This window comes from Carcharodon carcharias, chromosome 5 (assembly GCF_017639515.1).
Source record: "Carcharodon carcharias isolate sCarCar2 chromosome 5, sCarCar2.pri, whole genome shotgun sequence".
Lineage (NCBI taxonomy): Eukaryota > Metazoa > Chordata > Chondrichthyes > Lamniformes > Lamnidae > Carcharodon > Carcharodon carcharias.
Genome location: NC_054471.1, coordinates 70,563,996 through 70,586,978, shown reverse-complemented (window position 1 = coordinate 70,586,978; position 22,983 = coordinate 70,563,996). Strand labels below are relative to the sequence as shown.

The 22,983-nt window shown below is 38.6% G+C and overlaps 1 protein-coding gene and 1 pseudogene across 4 annotated transcripts in view; one reads left to right on the top strand and one right to left on the bottom strand.

Annotated features, from left to right (window-relative positions):
- hbs1l (HBS1-like translational GTPase) overlaps positions 1 to 22,983 on the top strand; it is a 169,485-nt gene that overhangs the window by 132,442 nt on the left and 14,060 nt on the right. For all 4 annotated transcript variants that reach the window (XM_041187494.1, XM_041187497.1, XM_041187495.1 and 1 more), the window contains 8 exons: positions 3,926 to 4,091; positions 6,042 to 6,159; positions 11,182 to 11,328; positions 11,450 to 11,524; positions 12,283 to 12,400; positions 12,536 to 12,604; positions 15,963 to 16,067; positions 21,097 to 21,187. In XM_041187494.1, the coding sequence (XP_041043428.1) occupies positions 3,926 to 4,091; positions 6,042 to 6,159; positions 11,182 to 11,328; positions 11,450 to 11,524; positions 12,283 to 12,400; positions 12,536 to 12,604; positions 15,963 to 16,067; positions 21,097 to 21,187 (889 nt within the window). The remainder of the gene's footprint in view (positions 1 to 3,925; positions 4,092 to 6,041; positions 6,160 to 11,181; positions 11,329 to 11,449; positions 11,525 to 12,282; positions 12,401 to 12,535; positions 12,605 to 15,962; positions 16,068 to 21,096; positions 21,188 to 22,983) is intronic.
- LOC121277866 lies at positions 9,421 to 9,988 on the bottom strand (annotated as a pseudogene).

The window sequence follows — 22,983 nt, the reverse complement described above, 5'->3', positions numbered from 1 at the left end:
ATACCGATTGTTAACAACAACTTATATTTACATCTTTAGCACAGTAAAATGCCCTAAGACACTTCCCAGGAGTGTTATTGAAAAATATTTGGCACTGATCTATGTCAGGAGGTTTTAGGGCAGATCAGTTTAATAGTTAGATTTTAATAGTGTCATAAAGGGCGAGAGGCAGAGAGATTTAGGGAGGGAATTCCAGAACTTAGGACTTGGGCAGCACTAAATTATGGTTGCCAGTAGTGAAATGATTAAAATCGAAAATGTGAAAGAGGCCAGAATTGAGGAGTGGAGAGATCTTAGGGTTGTAGAGCTGGAGAGGAGTTGGCAGTGATAGGGAGGAGCAAGACCCTGGAATGATTTGAAGCCATTGTTGAGAATTTTAAAAAATTCATGTGTAGGCCAGTAAAGTTTCTCTATGATACGAGAGCTAAGGAGTCATACAGGTTGTCCTTCCTGTAACAAAAACCCACAGTTTTTGCTATTTTTACAATCACATATATGGATATTTCAGTAAAGGTTATTCATAATTTTTACCTTTGCTGACGTGTATCAAAAGCTTGGGTTTTTTTAGTTAAATATTTTCCTCATGCTTAGCACTAAAGACACAGGTGTACCTTCCACTTCCAATGAATGGTGGCAGCAGTATGTACCCTTTATAAGATGCACTACAGAAACTCATCGAGGCTCCTTAGGCAGCACCTTCCAAACCCACGACCACTACCATCTAGAAGGACAAGGGCAGCAAATACACGGGAACACCACCAACTGGAAGTCCCCCTCTAAGCCACTGACCACCCTGACTTGGAACTATATCACCATTCCTTCACTGTTGCTGGGCCAAAATCCTAGAACTCCCTCCCTAACAGCACTGTTGGTGTACCTACACCATAGGGACTGCAGTGGTTCAAGAAGGCAGCTCACCACCACCTCCTCAAGGACAATTCAGGATGGGCAATAAATGTTGGCCTAGCCAGCAATGCCCACAAGAGTGTATCTTCAAATGTAATGTGTCAAACTGTGTTTAGCTTAGTGGGGATGTCAAGAACCCTTGTGTGTTTTCCTTAGCTTCAGAAAACAAAGTAGAATCAGTACTATCCAAGCATGGCTTTGACTATGAACGAAGCACAGCTTTATTAAAATAAGAGATAAGAAATAACACAGTACACTAGATTACAGTGTCCTTCGCAGATGCAAACTGATAAACAAATACAACAGTTGGCTACCTCTATTTTGTTAAATCGGGGATTGGTATAGCCCACGGAATATGAGTGTGACAGCTATACATCTCTCATTACAGAGTGGTATGAAAATAACTAGATTTCTTGAGAGCAAGATGCCCAATTAATTCTTCTGCCCTTTGGAACTGACATTTACATGTGGGATTTCCCATTAGGATAACAGCTTTGCTTGAATTCAAGGGCCAGAATTTTGCTACCAAGACAGGTAGCTTGAGATCCGCACTAGTTTAAAGCGTTCGGTCATACACAACTTTTGCTTGGTGGGAGGGGTGGGGGTGGATGAAATCGAGCTGGGCCCACCGACCCCAGAAGCAGATCCTAGAATGGTGGCCAAGGACACTGGTTAGAAGGCCCGCCTAGGTTCTTTGGGACTTCATCCCAATTGTATTGGGAGGTAGGCCCTCTGGCCCTCACCCCTCAAAGCCCCTCACCCCCCACCCACCACCAATGGCGTCTTATATTTTCCATGCCAACTCATGCATGCGTAATGAGGCTTGACTGGCCAATAAAAACATTAGCTCAGTAGGGGTTTCTGTTTTGACAACTGAGTGAATTGTTGTCTTTGCTTCATTGACATCTTTAAGTGGTTATAATAAAATGCTCTTTCTGTGATCTCTTTTGTCAATATTTCAATGTTTATTTGGAGAAGGTTAAGAAATATGAAGTGTTTCAAACCTATTATTGATACTTTAATTGTCTGTCTGATTGACACTTTTAAAGGTTGTAGGAACAGAAGTTTTTTTTCAAAAGATGACTTATGAACGGATTTTTTTTTCTTTCATCACAGAATCATACTTGCCGTTTTATTATATGACTCATTGGTTATGTACATAAAGCAAACTGGGTGAAGGGGCATGAGTTGACATGGACAGTATGAGGCACCATGGGGGTTGTGGGATGAAGGTCTTGAGTTGCCTTTGAGATTGAGGAGCCATGAGGTGTGGCTAGAGGACGTGGGTTGGCATTGAGTTGGAATGAGAGCATGGAAGGGACATGGGCGGCATGGGTAAGACCTTTTGAACCTGCCTTTTTAAAGGTCTCTGCATTCAGACTGTTGTTCACAACTCCTCTAGGGCCCTGAATCACCAATCATGGAACTGGCCCAACTCTACAAAAATTGCAGGAGCTAGGACTTGCCTACCCCCTCAATGGAGCAGGCCAGGCTGGGAGTACAGGGTGCAGGCTTGCTACCTGCACCCTTATCCTGCAGCAGTGAACTGTAGGTGTACTGGGAATGGAGGTGGGAATCCCAGAATCGGATCCCACCCGCCATTTTAAATGGCTCCAGAGTTGTCACAACTCTGTGAAAATCCAGGCTCAAATCTCTAACCAATTCCCAAGATAATAGAAATCAAAGTGGTGTTTATTTAAACAAATACGGAAGTCATGCATAATAGGTGATCAGACACCTAACTGACTTCCTTCAGCTAACCAAGGTATCAAATTGCAAATAGCCGGATTGAAAATACTGACACCGATGTAGATGGGTATCAGGAAGTACTTTGGCTTAGTACAACTTGAGGCCAATGAAACATTATTAATAAGTGAAAGCCACCTAGGATCACGGCAGCCATATTTTGTTACATCTCCTGTGCACCCAGTTTTCACCATACTCTGCAGATTCTAGCCATGACTATAGAATGTGGATTCTAACTCAACCATTTCTTCTTAGTTTTATTCAAAGCTGCCCTAAAATTAATTGAAGTATTTATATAAAAAGGATGTTGGATTTTTGCAAGTAAGCAATGGCATAGGAAAGGAGTAAAAAATTAAAATCAATTTTCCACAGCTGAAATGCTCAGTGTGTACAAAGTGTTGGAAAATGCTTCTGTTGTTCAGTCGATTTTGCAAATATGTGTCTGCAGAAAGTTGCATCTGCTGATTACTTAAATAGTAGTGTGCTTTTGCTAGTAATGGAAACTCTGATTCAAATGAACTTATGGTTTCAGGTACTATTTCTGTATCCTTTTCCTTTCACATCTTACATTTTCAAAAAATTCCCAGAATATAATGCATCACAATGTTTGTAGTAGTAATATTTCTAGTAATTGTGTGATGTTCATTGGTTTAATCTATTGTTATTAAAACACAGATTTATATTTACCAATTTTGAAGGAAATTTCAAGGATTACTCGCTTTTAAATAGTCCAATTTGATATTGAAATGATTTATAATCTTTTCTAATGTACTCTACAATAGGGCAAGTAGCATTCCCTATATTACCTCTTTGTGAGTGACTGAATCTTACTAAGAAAATTGGACATGAGATGGCCTCCCTCAAAAATTGGCTTTGCGAGTTAGCCATCTATTAGTAACTGAATATAGAGGAATATTAGCAAATATGCCGTGAGGTATGGTTTAAGCCTTACAGACAAGGAAGAATGCAGGTTCAATCCTTGGTTTATGATGCATTAGCTGGCCTGAGCTGAAGTAATGATGAATGCATGACAACAGAGTCAGTTTAGATGAAGAAAAAATGTCTTTGGAATAAGCAATGGATGTCCATCAACTGCTGATTCTCAGCTTCCAAATTTTGCACCTACAAAATGCTTTCTATTTCATCTTTAGTTACTTAACAAAATGTGCGTAGTGTGGATCCCTTACACAAAAACAAAATATTTAATCTATTAAATTATCAGAATGCAAAAATATTAATTTAAGCATAATTGTTCTAATGTTTGTGACTTTAGGTCATGTAGATGCTGGCAAAAGTACTTTAATGGGTCATCTACTTTATCTTCTGGGAAAGGTAAACAAACGTATTATGCACAAATATGAACAAGAATCAAAAAAAGCAGGAAAGGCCTCATTTGCCTTTGCCTGGGTTCTGGATGAGACAGGTGAAGAAAGGGAAAGGTAAATAATTTTCCAAGTCTTCATTTGAGTGTGTGAAAATATTATATCATCATATGTTTGTTATAAAATATGCTTGTAATTTTTTTCTAACCGCTGTCTGATACCTTATACTATTGTTAAGCAGCATAAGAATTTAGGAGATTTCCAAAAGCATTCCTCTCCCTACCTCCATGCCCCCACCAGGTGTTCTCATCTCCCACTGTAACTTTGGAGAAATGTAGGCAAAAGCCTTCGCGAAATGGTGCAAACTCTGACTGCATAAGTTATGGTTTGAGATCTGGAGAACCTCCATGAAATTTCCAGGTGATTTGAGTCTTTGCGGGGTAATGGCAGGCACTAGTCACCCCCTTGCATCATTCCCTCTAATTTTTTTTTTGTGTGTGCTGGTAGTTTATTTAAATGTGAGTCCCTTTACATTTTTTTGTGTACTGCACATGTATGGTAGCTCAAAGGGGCAATTTGTGTGCACCCTCTGCGGAGACTCTCGGGTTGCAGCTGCAGAGTTTACAGGAAGCATTGCCTCCTGGTACCTTTTCCAAGAATCCAATATTCAAGTGGGGACATCATAGCTTAGGTTGAACCTCATCTGTTGAGCCCATGGGAGCACTTCCAAGCATTGTAATCAGGAAAGAAAGCCTTGGCCAGTTTTTCCATCTCTAACCCAGGGAGCTGAGGTCAATTGTAGGCCTTTCTCGTGACCAAAGATCAATTCAATCAACACAGACTGGAAATGCCCTTCCTATTCCAAATGGGCCAGTGCTCAGTGGATAAATTGAAGTCTGGGTTAGCAGCATTTGAGAGGTTAAATATATTTGAGGTTTTGTGGTGGAGAGGAAAGTCAGCAGCATAGAGGAAATTGAATCAGTGGCTTTCCCCCACTGGTTGGTGACAGGATCTTCGTTATGGTCAGGGGGAATTTCCCATCTCTCGAGAGCTGCTGACCAATCGGAGGGTGCCAGCCCACCAGTACTGGCAGCGACACTTGGAGCAGTGGCCACTATTGGTATGGATGCAGCCTAGGCTGCAGGATCATTGCTGGAGCCTGGAGGTAGGTGAGGTGGCCTCTTTGGGGCCAGTCAAGGACACCCCAGTGGGTGGCGGGAGGGTGGGTCAATGAAAGGGCAGGTGGGGTCCACACGCATGAGCGATCTTTGTCCTAGACGACCTGTCCACTGGGCACAGATTGCCCAAGCAGGTGGGACCCCTCACCAGGCTGCAGGCATACCTGCACCCCACAACCCCCACCCCCCAACTCTCAACCTATCAGCCTACCTCTGGGGATAGCATTACATTTTGCCCTAGTAGGTAAAGTAAAATGGCCAAGATATGATTGACAGGCATTGGTAGAAATCAGAAAGCCAGCCAGCCACACTAGGACAGCAGAGGGATGGAGTTTATAAATAATGGAGAAAAATAAGATATGTTCTCTTCATTAATATTTCAATATTGTCACTATACAAGAAACATAAACCATTCCTGTAAAAAAAACTAAAAAAAAAGATTGAATGGAGCAGAAGGTTAAATACCAGTCTTCTCCTCTGGAACATGGGTCACATCTTGTTCAACTTGACAAAATGAAAAACTTAATTCTCTGCTAAATGTAAAGAACCAATGCCAAGTGAGTTTCAGTAATCTTAGTCCTGTTCTCAGGGGTGTGAGCCCACAACACACAATGCTGCTAATTGGTGCTAAATTCATAATCTCATTTCAAGAAGCTATAGTGTGAATAGTGTAGGGAAATAAAAACTGATGCAGTAATGGTTTGTATTCTGAGTTTGGGTTGAGATCAGACAAGTGGCAGCTGTTAAGTACTGGATGAACTTGGGTGCCTGAAATGGAATTCCATTCACCCGTATATCTTGCATGGAAGGACTAAATAAAACTTGTACCTAAATGGTGCATTTGTAGTCATTGTACAAAAGACAAAAATTTCCATCCTGATATTTTCAGAGGCGTAACAATGGATGTTGGAATGACAAAATTTGAAACTAAGACCAAAGTGATCACACTAATGGATGCACCAGGTCACAAAGACTTCATTCCAAACATGATTACAGGTGCTGCACAGGTAAGGAGAAAAATCTTTGCTTGAAATTCTCACAAAGTGCCATCCACCGAGTTTATAATAAAATTTAGATAGGATTTTGAGAGTTGAAATCAGACTTAATACTCCAAAATATCAGGTCCAGTGTGTCAACTAATGTATCTTCACTGGTATTTGAAATCATTAACCTCAGGTATTTTAAAATATTTGATCATGGCTCTAACTAGAATGGGTGGTTATCATAAGATCATAAGAAATAGGAGCAGGAATAGGCTGCTCAGCCCATCGAACCTGCTCCACTATTTGACAAGATCATGGCTGATCTAATTGTGACCTTAACTCTACTTTCCTGTCTATCCCCCGTAACACTTGGTGATCAAAAATCTGTCTAATGACCCAGGCTCCATTGTTCACTGGAAGACAATTGCAAACACTAACAGCCCTCTGAGAGAAGAAATTTCTCCTGATGTCTGTCTTAAATGGAGATTATTTTTCTGTTTCTACTACAGGTGAGAACAGTATTTGAACCTGTGACCAGAAATTGACTTGTTTTCCTCTCCAAGCTTAAACAGCCTGGGTCCAAGCCGCCTCCTTCCCTGAGCTCATTCCCTGTCTATTTGTGATATTTAGAATTTCTCCTCTATATGCCACAGTTATGTTACCAATTAATTTGGTGCACGTTAACGTTTCTGGCATATTTAATTACCTACTTTCATTTATTTTCCTCAATCAGTGTCTAAAATAAAGAATTAACCTGGGGCTAAATTACACTGCTCATGTCAGGTCAGTAAGCCGGTAACTAGAAAGCATAAATTTAAGGTCAGCACCAAACTATTGGTTAGGAGAAAAAAAATTATGCAGATGATTTTTGGGACGTGGAACACACATGAAAAAGTGGTAGAAGCCAAATCCATAATAATAGCCTTTAACAAGAAAGTGGATAAATATTTGCAAAAAAAAAAATAAAAGGCATGGGTAAAGGTCATGGAAATGGATCTAAGCTCTTTCAGAGAACCAACATAGTGGATTAATGACTTGCTTCTGTGCTATGTAGTGCTCTGATTCTGTAATTGCTTTTTTTCAGCATGATGCTGCCTTTGCTTTTTTACTGAAATAAGAAATTCAATGTGGCTGCTTGTGTGTTTTTGTGCAGATTTGGGTGATTTGTCGGGCCTAGTCCATTCTAATCAAAAATCAACAATTTTATGGGTTTGCTACAGTATTACAAATACAAACTCTTTCATAGATTATAAACAATAGAAATAAAGGCTCAATTTAAGCCCGTGTATCCAATGAAAGTTAGAGAGTTGGGCGCCTAAAATAGCAATAGATTACTTACCACTATGCTCCCATCTTTTGCCATTTTAACTGTGTAGTTCTCAGAGCCATATGATATGCATCAGAGGTAGGTGTGGGTCTCTTGAATACATGTAAATGATGCCTTATGATGCTAGTAAAATCTCAACACCATTTAAAGTCCAAATCACAGAAGCCCTGCCAATACCTAACCAATCAGTACAATCTCATTGGTTTTGTACCTAATGGATGGTGGAAGAGCACTTCAAATGCTCGGCAGATGTCAGGACATTAAATCAATGTAAAAATCAAACCACAGGGTCCCTATGTACTTTAATATCTGATTTTCCATATTGTTGAATGCAGTAAAGGTCTTTATCCACTGGATAAAGTACTCTGATGTATCAGAACCCTTACACAGTACTTGTCAATTTAATGGTCTCTCGCCTTTTAAGGACAGAGCCTTATGATCAATCGATGCATATTTAACTTTTTAGATAGCACCTAATTATGACAGTTGAAGTTGGGAAGAGTTTTTGAACTTACCTGTCAAAAGATTCATGACACCACAGCAGGCTTCCCCCAAGGATCATGACCTGACTTACCTGGAGTGGTTCCCACAGCTTTCAGGAACCCTCCCGCTTCGACAAAAATGGCAACCTAAGGGTAAAGTGTATTTGGAGCAAGTATTTAAATAACAAACCCAAGCTCACCTCAAGTGCATGTCGAGTAGTAACCCGCCACGTTTCCTGGCCTGGGGAAAATGGCAGGCAGCAGGAATAGCCTGGTAATTTTAAATTTGCTGTTCCATCATACATACCATTTGGTCCTCCCAAGGCGGGTTTGCTCACCGTCAGGAGGGGAAAATCCAGTCCAACGTGTTTAGGGCATGGAAGTTTTTGCCAAAAACCATTGTTGAAACAGAATCACATTTTAGAATGGACTCAAGGAAGCATTTTCAGATATATATTCTATATGGGCATTATATATTTGATGCACAGTGCTTGTAGAAGGGTTACAATGATGCATCCTCAGAAATGAATTTAAAGGAAAGTTGAAAGATGTTTGGAAGAGAGGAACACTGAAGGAGATATTTGGGAGAGTGGGATTAAAATAGGCCTCTTCTGTGGAGGAAAATACTGGAGCAGACTTAATGGGTGAAAGGATAACCTTGAGCATTGCTACAGCTTTGCAACCTTTGACCTGCGTTTTTTGTTCGATACCGATTTGATATAAGCAACTACTGTTTTTTTTTAAAAAGGCAACAGTTCAGTATATTAGGAGAAAATGTACTGTATTTAGAAACTATATTTTATTACCCAAAATACAAGTGTATTAGTATGTTTATTGTTCATCCGTCCTATTTGTAGGCCACCCTTTATTTTCACTATATAATTGGCTGATGCTATGCAGTCTTAGTTTTATTGCTATATTTCCATTCTATGTGAGCAGCATTAAAAGTACCAGTTAGCAAACCTGAAAATCGTGAGTACTGAGCATAACAGAAGTGAAAACTGAAAGAAGCAAAGTGAAATGTTCAATTCTATACAAAGTCTTTGTCTTGGCCTGATTTATTGCAGCTCATTAATAACAAAGTGACAGGGGTAGATTGTAACCATATAAGCTGATGCCATAGGATTGAACAGTTCGTCATCAGCATAGCAGCAGTCCACACCAATTATATATACCTCCTGTAAAAACTTACTTCTATTCAAACAAACCACCAATTTCAAGAACTGTTTTGTTACATGGCTCTTCAAATTCACATCACTGGTTAATGATTCACCATTCAAAAACATCAATGATTAGGAACGCACACAAGGTGTTCACTGTAAAATATAATTTATTCACTATTTTGCCCACTATGAAGTCAGGTATTAATTGTTAAACATTTCTTGTAACTCTCACAATGCAGTATTTTTTTAAAACACAGCATTTAAAAAAAATTTTACTCAGGCTTTATTTTACATCAACAATTGATTACTATATTTAGTGTTTTCCACCAACACATGGACCCTGAGACTTCATTGGCTTAGCAAACTTCTGTTTGGGTGCTGCTTTCTGAGTAGCCTTAGCTGTAGCTACGCTGACTTTCTTTGTTGCAGCTTTGGCTACCTGACCCTCCTTGGCAGCCCTGATTGCTTGTTCACGTTAAGCCTTGCACGCCTCAGGCTCCTGATTCCTCTTAGCCATAATCTCAGCAAGAGAGCACCAGTAATAGCCCGTTGGAACTTCACTGCACGACAGAGGTACTTTTTTTGAAACTCTTCGGATTGCCCTTTCTTGTGCTTGCACCTTTACAAGACAGTTCAGTTGATCTGTCGAGAGTTTTTCTTGAAGAGGAAGGCTGACTCACATTTTGAGTTCAGAAACTGGAAAACTTTCTCATCGATTCTGGCATAGTGCTTCCAGTGACCCGGGTAAATTTTATACTCACTGAAACTGCAGATGCAGTGAATTACTCAGCAAGTTAACAACTGCCAATTATTTGGTAACTTCACACTTCGTTCCTGGTTCCTCCTATTGTATCAACCTCATAATCACCTGGTAAGATCATTGCTAGCAAAAGTACCTGGTGGAAAAAAGTCAGTCCATTAGCTGTTAGTGTTATATTCATCTTTCAGTGTTCTCAAAGGCAGAAAATTGAACAACTACTCAGCCAGTTGGGATTATGGAGTTGAGTGTGCATTGGGTTTTTCAATTGCTACTTTTGATACATTTTTTGCATATATTATATGCAAATGTTTTGTGTTCAGGGATTACGATCCAGTCAATGGAGTTCGGATAGCAACATTAACTGCATCCTCATGACATTTGATGCCTTTGTTACCCTTTGACCTTTGTATACCCTTCTAACGTGCTCAAAGCCACCACTGTCCTTTGCCCGTTTATATCACACAGAATTATTTCTAAGGCCAGTCAACTCAACTTCTTTTATCCATCCAGTATGACCTTGAAGTCACCACCTTGCAGCTGCTAATTATTTTTCAAAATATTCCAGGTTTTTGTTTCTGCTTCTCTTTCTGGCATCCATTACTCTGTATGAAGAACAGTTTCCTGCTATTAATTCTAAATTTGCTATTTATTAGTTTGAACTCAAATCTCATTTGTTTTTCACTCACTTTTTAATTGGCCTATAAGGCTACCTCCCACCTTCCTTCTTTCTAGGCTACTTATCAAAGTTGTTTCAATGTGAAGATCCTTACTTGCATATATAAATAAGTAAATGGTCAATGTCAGTTCCCACTTCAAACTAAGTTGGGCAGTTAATGGAGGTTCCTGCATCCATAACACAAGGGTACTTTGGCCAGTGAAGAAGCATATTTGAGACCCTCTCCCAACCCTCTGCCCTCCTTAAGGCCCCTTAACTCTCTGTGTAAGGTTATCCAAAATCATGCTGACATGCTGGCATTCCTTTTCCATCCGTCCATCTCTAACCTTGGCCAGAACAATATTACCAAATGTTTAAACCTTATATTGTTGATGGAATAAATATCAAGGCACTTATTGCATCCTGTTCTACTCCTTTTTTAGTCTATCTAGTTGGCATTGCAAAATTAAACAAAATTGAAAATACCATAAAAACAAAAATCACTGAAAAATAAAGTTGGTATTTTAATAAAATCTTCAAAAATGCTTTTATATGTTCTGTAAAATGTTTAAGAAGTATATGTATTTGCTAAGCTTGAAAATTAAATTAAGTATATTTTGCAGTAATGTTGTATTGTCAATTTTCTTCCTCATCTCCAGGCTGATGTAGCGATTCTAGTTGTAGATGCAAGCCGAGGAGAATTTGAGGCTGGGTTTGAGGCTGGTGGACAGACTAGAGAACATGCATTGCTAGTTCGTTCACTTGGCGTAACACAGTTGGCTGTTGCTGTTAATAAAATGGATCAGGTAACTCTAATGAGTCAAAGTCTAGCACATTACCTCAATTCAGTTTATACCACAGTTTCCTGTGTCTCATGAGAAAATGGTTTCTTCATCTAACGGTAGCAGTTTTTGGTTGGTATTGCAGGTGAATTGGCAACCTGAAAGATTTAAAGAGATTTCTAATAAACTTGGGCATTTCTTGAAGCAAGCAGGTTTCAAGGTAAGGCTGCCATATTCCATTTTTTTCTATTGTAATACAGAAGTGGTTTGTCGGATAAACAGATGCATAATTTATATGCTATAAAATTAAATGCTTCGCATTTTAACACTACTGCTGACAAGTGCTTTCATTATAAATCTTAATTTAACGTCACATTATAAAATGCTTCCTCTTTGAGTCATGAGAGAGCTAAACAGTAAAATTCAGTTTCTGTGGCAGCAGTGAAAACACAAGATATGAATGATGTTTTAAAAAAATACAAAAACAAAGCACAAAGGTTTTTTTCTTAATTACAAATATTTAGAGTGTATTTTAATTACTTACCTGCTATTGAAGTGCTTCTGATACAGCTGATCTATCTTTAAGATAAATAACATCATTTGAATACCTATCAGACCCACCTTTGCTACAAATCCTCAGGCATTGTTTATTTTCTGTCCTTCCTTCCCAAAGAAAAGGAAAATCGGCATTACATTCCACTATTGGGCAAAATTTAACAATTAGCGTGTCGAAACTTCTTTTCATTGCACAAAGAAACGAAAGGATTAGTGTTTTATAAAATTAACATGATAGGAATATTTTTGTTACTTTTTAGGTATGCCAATTTTCCTTATTTTAATGTTTTCTTTTATGAATTCGGATGAAACAAATAATTGAACAAGAAATGCTCTCCTTCATCATTAAGTGTTTAAGGGAGAACCAATGCTCCGAAAATGTAAATGTAAAATGTATAATCTCTGGACTTGTGTCTTTTTTAGGATTCTGATGTTGCTTACATCCCTACAACGGGACTGAATGGCGAGAATCTAACCACCAGAAGTCAAGTACCTGAACTCAAAGTCTGGTACAATGGACCTTGCCTGTTGGAGCAGATTGGTCAGCTTTATGTGATACTTTATTTCTTCCTTCATTCTGTTTTTAATTGTATTTATCAAACAAATTTTAACACAATCATTCATTTCAATAGGGTATTGATGGCTGTATTTACTTCAATATTTCCTTTTCATTTAGATTCTTTCAAGTCACCACAAAGACCAGTGGAAAAGCCATTTAGATTGTGTGTGGCTGATGTTTTTAAAGGTTTGTGTTTAAAAAATTAATGATTGACATGTCCCATTGATTTTGTACTTTTGAACCCATCCATATGCATTATAAGTTCTTTCTTCCACGACTCAGTCGGTAGCACCCACGCCCATGAAGAAAATTGTGGGTTTAACTCTCATGCCAGAGACTTCGACTGAAATTCCAGTGCATCACTGAGAGAATTTTGCACTGTTGGAGGTGCCACCTTTCAGAAGAGATGTTAAACTGAGCCTCCTTGTACACTCTAAAGTGGACATAAAAGATTCCATGGCACTGTTTTGAAGACAGCAGGGGAGTTATCCCCCTTGACCTAGCTAATATTTATCCTTCAATCAGCATCAGTATAACAAGCTATCTGACCAGTATCATATTGCTGTTTGTGGGAGCTTGTGTGCAAATTGGCTGCTGTTTTTTCCAATGTTGCAACAGTGACTACACTTCCAAAAGCACTTGATTGACTGTAAAGCACTTGAAATGTCCTGTGGTTCTGAAAGGTGCTCTATCAAGTATTTTGTATCTTTCTTTTTCTTTTTATCTTTCTTGTCTTTTGCATATCCATAGGTCAGTTCTGCTGAAGTTAGTTTGAATATCAGAGACATGCACTAACCTTTTGAAATTATTTTCTAATGTTTCATTATGCTACATGTGAATCCTCTACCTCACTTATGGAGTATTCAGCTAACATTATCACCTTTTTAAAATGTTGTCTATAGCAGATTGTCATATGGAAACATTGTTAGCTTAATGTTTTCTGAATTTTAAAAAAATCTGTACGCACCATGTTATTTTGAAATCCAAGTTGTACCTAATGATTTTGCAGACACAAGACAAGTGTGGGTAATGTGTACGAATCAGTGTTCTTTTTAACATATGTTGGTTTATTCAGCTTAATTAGCACATAATTTGAAATCATGACTTAAGTAGGTAACTTGGAGAGCATTCGGTATTATCTGCACCACTGATGTGAGCAGGAATTTTTTTAGTATTTTGGTAAGAGCTGTTCTTGTTTCTCAAAGAGCTGGTGAAATTGACTTGCAATCAATGCAAGAAAACTTAGTTCAATAACTGTGACCCTCTTCCCATATTTGTTGGTAATTACAAAACTGTTGATGAGGTAGAACAGTAGAGAAAATAGGAACATTAGAAATAGGAGCAAGAGTAGAACATACAGCCCCTCAAACCTGCAATGTTCATTAAGATCAAGGCCATTCTTCTACTTCTACTCCATTTTTCCACCCTATTCCCATAACACTTGATTCCCTTAATTTACAAAAACCTAGTGATCTCAATCTTGAATATACTCTATGGCTGAATATCCATAGCCCTCTGGGATAAAGAATTGCAAAGATTTAATTAGCATTTGAGTGAAGAAGTATTTCCTTATCTCAGTCCTAAATGACTGACCCCTTACTTTGATTCCAAGTTCTAGACGAAACAGCCTCTCAGCACCTGTTCCATCAAGCCCTCTAAGAAATTTATATATTTCAATGAAATCATCTCTCATTCTTCTAAACTGCAAAGAGTATGGGCCAATTCCAACTCTCCTCAGGGGACAGCCTTCTCATCCCAGAAATCAATCCAGTGAACCTTTGTTGGACTCATTGTAAGGCAAGGAGGAGCACAGAATACCACAGATGTGGTCTTACAAAAGCTGTATATGATAGAAACAAGACTTCCTTACAATTATACCCCAAACCATTGAAATAAAAACTAACATGCCATTTGTTCTCCTAATTAATTCCTCACTGAACCTGCACATTAACTTCCTATGATTCAGGTACAAGTCTCAAAAATTCCTCAGCATATCATATTAACTAGTCTGCTTTATTTTCTTCCTACCAAAGTGGATAACTTCACATTTCTCCACCTCACATATTATCAGCCACCTTCTTGCCCACTCACTTGACTGTTGATCTCACTTTTCAGTCTTTTTGTGTCCTCTCAGCTTGCTTTCTCACCTAGCTTTGTATTGTCAGTAAACTCAGGTATATTTCACACTGTCTCTTCATCTAAGTCATTGATACTCATTGTGAATAGTTGAGCAGAGGGAAGTAAAATAAAGAATTTTAGTTTTGAAATAGAGTTTTATGCTGGTGGAATAGGAAACTTTTGCATCAGGGTGCCATAGAATTTCTTAAGGACCTTGATAATCAGAAGACCTGAAGAGAGGTGAATCAAATTTGGCAAAATGCGCCTTTTAGGATCTTAGTTAATGACCAGATCTATAAGATAATCTAAGCACATCACTTCAGATATTGACATCTAAGAATTAATTTCAGGCTGTGTTAGTAGATCTTCAGTAAACTGAATACCTTGAATTGCACTTTATTGGGAAATTGATTATACAGCCTGTCACCCACAGGGTAGCTCAAGTATACTAAGCACATTTCTTGAGATGTTGTTATTAAGACAGCCCTCATGATATTTATTAATGATGGAGAAGTACTGAACACCATTATGCAAATGGACCTGTTCTAGGCAGTTAAACTTTGACATCTCTTATATAAGATATAGATCTGATTGTATTTATGCGGAAAGAACTTCAGAGAGCTTGCTTTTTGACGCTATAGCTTGGGAACAGGTCCACTTCTCAGGTCATGTTATCAAGAAACGGCCACAAAAAAAAGGAAGTAAGAAAATTATATCCAGGCCGTAACACCTTCCAAAATATCTAACTTTTAGTGTACCGCATACATTCCTGAAGTTCAATTACTTCTGCATAAATACAGAGAATTCCATCCCATGCTGCCTTAAACCTTGGCAGGATTCCAAGTGTCTAACAGATATTGATTAGAATGTATATTTACAGGCACAAAAACACAGCACAGTTCTTTCCAATGGTAACTGCTCAAATTCTATGACTTTTATATGTCAAACCTGTATGTCTGACACAAATCAAAATGAGAATTGGCAATGACATTGTTTCTGATTTTCCCTCTTTGCTGCAGAGGAATCGACTGGCCTGGTGCTGTTCTTCATTTCTTTTTGCAGCAAGGTTGAATTTGACAGTGTTTTATCTTGCCACAGATCTAAGCCAGTAGTGATTGAACTTGGTCTTGGTGCACCTCTCTTAATGCATTTAGGAATACAGGGGCCTTGTTCTGTTCTGTGACCCTCTATTACTTGAATCTGGAAGCTTCCATAAGTTTGGTACATTGAACCTCCATGTTTGGATGGGGGACACATTATCTAGATTAACTATGTTAAATGATACAACATTAAAAAGCTCCAGAAGCTTTTTGTTGGAATGGTAGGTGCAAAACTGCTTTCTTTGCTATGAAAAATCTAGACTAAATTCTTAGTCACTATAGTTACTTATTCAACAGTAACTTGTTGAATCATTCCCATTTTGCAGATCAAGGGTCAGGATTCAGCGTTACTGGTAAAATTGAAGCAGGATATGTTCAAACTGGAGATCGACTGCTGGTTATGCCTCCAAATGAAACTTGCACTGTTAAGGGTAGGTGAAATTGTGAATGCTTGTTAGGCGGCATCACAGCCCTTTTCTTGAATAGGGGTTAACAGTGTGCAGTCAGTATCAAAATTAGATAAAACAAGATTACAGTTTTTAGTTTAATGGGAGAAAGAAATTATGAATTAAATGATGTATGATTTCATTGAAACTCTTAATTTTGCATTAGAATATAGTTACACATATTTTGACAGATGTAAGATAACTCCATGCTCAAATGATTAATGGTGACCTGAGGCAGTGGCCTGACTATTTTATTTGTTCAAATTCAGCAGCTGGTTGAGTCCCCAAAATTATGTACATCTGAGCTTTATAGTTAGCATTTTTCGAGGCTTGATGAGAATAATAAATGTCCACATACGAAATTAAAAAAATAATAGCACAGCTGCTTTCCTCATGCAACAAGATATTTATTGGCAGGTGTAAAGTGTTTAAAATAAATTAAAAATGAAAGGCAAATTCTTAAAATTGACACAGAGGTACAGATTTATGTATTTAATTTGTAATAACTGATTTAATTTAGAACTTGAATCATGTTGAAGAATGTTATTGGTTTTGTAATTATGCACGATAATTTTTAAGACAAAAACAGAAAAGTTCCCATTTCTTTCGCTACCACTGTTTCACTCATTATGTGGGGCAGTTCTCCAAATCGTCTGTTGATGACTTTTAGCACTATTATTGTCTAATAGGTAGTTAACTTAAATGTGGTAGCCAGCTATGGTCCAGTACCAGCTTTGTGAATATAGCAGGTATATATGTCCTTGTATCAAATCTATTTTCACTATTTTATTTCCCTAAAGACAAAGGTGATGAACGTTTGCTTGGATGTTCCCTTTTGTTAGCTGTACCTTAAAAGCAAGAGGTGCATGTTGTTTATGCTGTTTAACAGGTTTCCAAGACTCTTCCACCGAAGTTACAGCAGACAAGCAGGAGATCCCCCATGGAAATTCATCCCCAGGATCTCATAGGTGTAGCTGTGCCAGCAGTCCTGGTTATTCAAATACTTGTTCATGTTCAATAGTTCATGAACCTTGACAATCAATGTCAATAGTCTGTACAATCATGAGGGAGGTAGCACATGGCCAAACTGTGATCCTGTCTTTATTGGAAATCCACACGTATGAACTTATCAGCATAGATCACTGATATATGTCAGAAATTCTGCTGGATTCCCTCCATCCCATTCCTGGCTGTATGGTTGACTACACTTTCCCTCAATTTGCAGACCCCTGAAAACTTGAAGGTCCCCTATCTTTGGAGTTTGTGTCTTTTAGGTTTCTTGGTGCTGAGGTGGTGCATGCACTGAATTCTGAAGATCACGAGGACATCTCGGCTCAACCAGTTACAAAGGAAGTTACTAAACGTCAGGGTACTTTGTAATTGGAAGTGAAAAATATAGAAGAAGAATGCCAAGAATCATTTTTTTTAGCATCACCGGTGAAATGAGTTTGAGGCAATTAGGGTTTGTCATTTTGCATCATTATCTTATTAATGTGGAATAAATACACATTGACCTGATTTTTTCAGATGGTAGTGTCTCCTTTCCTGCCATCTGAAGAGCCAGTGGGGAACACATTCCTGCTGACTGAGTGTCCGCAGCCATTTCACATTCAAATGAACTTTAAGTGGCTGCAGGCAGGAGTTACACCTCTCATTTAGGAGGAAGTCCTGCTTTAGAGAGCTGCCGGCGAATCAGATTAACCGGCAGCTCTCCAGTCCCTGCAGACACAACAGCTGCAGTGGACTGAAGAGGATGTGCACAAACATGCCTGAGCTTATGATGTGAACTGAGGTACAAGGTAAGTTTAAGGGTTTGCAGGGTGGGGAAGGTAGGGAAAGCCTGGGAGGGGGTGCAAAGGGGGGTGGGGCGGGAGCGGGTGTGGGGGAGGGAGGTCAGCGGCCACTGGACCTTACGGATTGGGGAGGGGTGGCGCCCACAGTCATATGGCCTTCTGATGATGAAGGCCCCCCCACCTTTCCGCCTGAGATCTATGCCCATTCATTTTTTGACTTCCCCCACGCCAGATAAATCCTCTCATCAGCCTAAAAATTGAGGCTGGGCAGGAAACGGCCCTTAAGTGGCCAATAATTTGTCAGTTAAGGACCTCATCTGGAGCAAGGACGGGCTCTCCATCTGTGGCCTTGTCCACCCCAGCATAAAATCATTGCACGGTCGGGGCGGCTTGGAACCCAGAGAGAATCTCATTCGTTCAGTTTAACCCACCAACAGGGGAGTGTGAAATTCTGGCCATTGTGTATGCAGAACTGTCATCATCATTCCTGATGCCTTTTATTGACATTTCAACACGACCTTTATTTGACCAGGGACTGTGGAGATGGATGAACCGAAGTGTGTTTTGCTTTCTTCAATGCTGTTGGTCCAGAGCATTTTCTATTCTCACTGTTATCACACAAAAGCTCATTGATTCAAAGTAATGAAATATGTCAGAAGTATTAGAAACTTCTGGTTTTATGGACAGTTTTAGAGCTTAAAATTGATGAAAGTTTATTATTTCAAGTCCTTTATGTTAATAACTTTTGTTAGAAGCAGATAATCATGTTTTGGGATGTGTATTCTTTTGTGGTGAGAAGTTGGGTTTAGTTGTTGCTAGTTCTCTATCCATTCTGGGAAGTGATGATCAGGGAAACTGCTGAGCTAGTTGGAGTTATGTCACACTCTTGTGTTATCAGTTTTCATTATTACATTATTTTGATGTACTTGTATGTCAGTTATATCACATTGTTGATTCTGTCATAGATATCAGACATTAGCTGAGCTGTCTCGCAAATTTAGGACTTGTACCTTAGAATATTTTTTTTTAAAAGTCACCTGCCAGTTTGCTCTCTGTGAACAAGGTTTACACTTTTATTTAGGGTATCCCAACCTCAGTTTATTTTCTCTCAACTTTTTCCACACCTCTTCCATTCCTACTCCACCCTGTTGTTGTATACCTCTTGCAGTTGACCTGTTCTTAGGTTTACACCTGTGCTGCTTTTGAGCCAGTCTCTTGGAGCACGTGAGACTGTCTGAAAATGTTCTTCCCTCCACCTGCAGAAGTGGCTGGCCTTTGCTTTGACTTTGACAGCAGCACTGCTGACATCAATAGTTTGGGGTATTTTGCAGGATCAAAGCTGCATTCTACCGTTCCGTAGTGCATGCTATTGGTACCTCCTTTGCACCACTATTGCAGAGCACGTGAATAATGACAAATATAAGTTACAAGGTAACAGCAGTGCTAACATTTCATCCGCAGCCTTATTGCAGCAGCCAGTAGTGTGGCATTGCAACTGAATGTTTGGAGCTGATTCTCACTGGCTGTTTCAGGACTAAACCTCCCTGAAAGTTCCTCAGTATTCCAACAGCATTGCACAAGTATTAATTGAGCACTGTTAATGTCAATATTAACTTAATCTGTGCTAGCGCTTCGTGAAAAATAAACAAAATTGAGTGACAAAGGAAGTAGCAAAGTGCTGGAATGTTTTCATCCAGGCCTACCTCAGAACAAAGTTTCAGATAATAAGATAAAAGCAAAATACTGCAGATGCTGGAAATCTGAAACAAAAACAAAAATTGCTGGAAAAACTCAGCAGACCTGACAGCATTTGTGGAGAGAAAGAGTTAACGTTTCAAGTCCAAATGATGATTCTTCGTTCTGAAGAAGAGTCATCTGGACTCGAAACCTTAACTCTTTCTTTCCACAGATGCTGTCAGACATGCTGAGTTTTTCCAGCAATTTTTGTTTTTGTTTCAGAAAATAAGATACAGCTGCACAGCAAGCAGCTCAATATCCCCCAAAAATGCTGAAAGGCCAGAAAACTAATTTCTACATAATATGAAAATTGATTCCCTTTTGAAGAAGGATATGTTAAAAAAAATTACTTGGTGAATATGTTTGAAATGGTTACAAATTGCAAATGTTTACCTCACTGCGTAGACATGATTGGGCGTTTCAAAAATATGCTAATCTATTCGTCAGATGGATAAATGGTGAGAACAACCGAAAGAAGACTTAAATTCTTCTGACCTGTCATTGCTTTGGCAAGATCGTTGTATCAGTTACCGCCAATTGATTTATTCAGAAAGATGCTTATATGTCAGTTTTGGTTACATTTTGTTAGTTTTATTTTAATTCAATACGGAACTGTTTATACACCACTGTGTTTGATGCGTTGTGTCGTCATCAGACAGTTCTTCAGCAAGCTCAACTGTTTATTAACTGAAGGTGTTGTGTGGCCACTTTGATTTCTAATTAAATGACCCAGTATCAGTAGAGAAATCATAATTGTCCAAAATCAAAATAATTTAAGGTTTGGAAATGTCTAAAGAAAAATATTATATCCAAGATTTGGCTAGTTTCTTAATTATGTAGGTTTTAAAGTTTTGGACTGCCGAAGTGCTGATTTTAAATGGTTTGATGCTGGTTTAGCGATGGTTAGTGATAAACGGTGTGAGGTTTGTGGTATCAGGTGTGGTAATGTGCACATTCACTTCATGTTAAAAGTGGTAAGCTTTCTTTTGGTTTACTCATTTATGCCATAACTCCATAAACGGGCATTAGCTATTAAAACGTTCAGTGGTATTTTTTTACGTGATGGTAAGCAGTTACTTGCTGCCAAACAGTGTGACCTGATGAAAAACATAACAGAAAATTCTTTTTAAATATCAATCAGGAAATGCTGCGTAAGAACTAGTGAAATGTGAAAAACAGAGTAACGAACAATAAGTGGTTTCATGAGCAGTTTAAATTTTGTTAATAAACTTGACCACTTTCAAATACAAATTGGAGGCATTATGCAACATTTGCAAATTTGATATGCTTTTCTCACGTTGTATCAGTATAAGTAGGATGCTGTGTAATGGTCGTTACAATACTGCACATTCATGTTGAGAAATTATGACTCAGATTAGTGTCAACCAAGTTAAAAACATTTTAAATGCACATTTCACTGATATTACATTCTGTGTCATAACCAAGAAAGCTGACTGTGGGGTTACAAATTTACTCATTTCCAGGAATTGCCTTACACGATGAGCCACTCGATTGGGCAGCAGCAGGGGATCACGTCACTCTCACTGTGACTGGTGTGGATATTATAAAAGTAAAGTAAGTTTTTGTTTTTTTTGTTATCCTCATTTAGGGATGTCATTTTTTGTAACTCCTTTCATATAGCACATACATACCAGCTCCTTCCAGCTTAAAATACATTTACATATATTTTAAAAAATTACTTAAGGATATGTTCCACTAAGACAAAAGAATAAACCAGCTGACAATGAGATACCATGAGCTAATAAAGAGATAAGGATAAAATTGAATCTGAAGAAAAAGGCATACACTAAGTACATAAAAAATGGAGAGAATGAGAAAAGGGAATGCAAAGAACTTAGGAAAGAAGTTGTAAAAAAAAAATTAGGCAAAGTGGAATTATGAAATGAAATGATCAAAGTATTAAATAATAAAATATTCCATAGATACATAAAAGAAAATTAAGATAAGGATAGAGCCACTAGAAATACATAAGATAAACTGTCGGGTACTGACAGTGAAATGGCAAAAATATTGAAGTTATCTAGCCTCCGTTTTTAGCAGAGAGACTAATATGGTGGATATGACCTTACTTAAAGAAACTAAGTAAGAGAGAGCAGACACAAGTTTATGTATGTATGTGTGTGTGTTTTTATATATATATATATATATGCATTTTTATTTTATTTATATTATATATTAAATATATGTATAATAGAGCATGGAATTATGGCAGAGGGCTAGCGGACAATAAATGTTGTTCCTACATTCAGAAAAGGAGATGTAACAAATCCAGGGTACTGTAGACTAGTTAGCTTAAAGTCAGTGGTAGGAACAAGTTTGGAATATTTTCTTAAAAAAATAATAGAAAATATTATTTTAAAAAATAGCCAGCATGGAAGTACAATATCAAAATTTGTGGATGACACCAAGTTGACGGTGTAATTAAAACTGAGGAGGGATTTTTTTTTCATTTGCCGGATGTGGGCTTTGCTGGCTGGGCCAGCATTTATTGCCCATCTCCAGGTGACCTTGAGAAGATGGTGATGAGTTGCCTTCTTGAACTGCTACAGTCCATGTGGAGTAGGTACACCCACAGCGCTATTAGGAAGGGAGTTCCAGGATTTTGACCCAGCGACAATGAAGGAACAGGGATATATTTCCAAGTCAGGATGGTGAGTGACTTGGAGGAGAACTTCCAGGTGGTGGTGTTCCCATCTATCTGCTGCCTTTGTCCTTCTAAATGGCAGTTGTTGTGGGTTTGGAAGGTGCTGTCTCAGGAGCCTTGGTAAATTCCTGCAGTACATCTTGTAGATGGTACACACTGCTGCTACTGTGTGTTGATGGTGGAGGGAATGAATGATTGTGGATGTGGTGACAGTCAAGCAGGCTTTGTCCTGAATGGTGTCAAGCTTCTTGCGTAGGCTGCACTCATCCTGGCAAGTGGGGAGTATTCCATCACATTCCTGACTTGTGCCTTGTAGATGGTGGACAGGCTTTGGTGAATCAGGAGGTGAGTTACTCACCACAGGATTCTTAGCCTCTGACTTGCTCTTGTATCCACAGTATTTATTTGGCAAGTCCAGTTCAGTTTCTGGTCAGTCATAATCCCCAGGATGTTGATAGTGGGAGATTCAATGATGGTAATGACATTGAACTTCAAGTGATGATGATTAGATTCTCTCTTGTTGGAGATGGTCATTGCCTGGCACTTGTGTGGTGCAAATGTTACTTGTCAGCCATGCCTGGATATTGTCCAGGTCTTGCTGCATTTGGACATGGACTGCTTCAGTATCTGAGGAGTCACGAATGGTGCTGAACATTGTGCAATTGTCAGTGAATATCCCCAGTTCTGTCCTTATGATGGAAGGAAG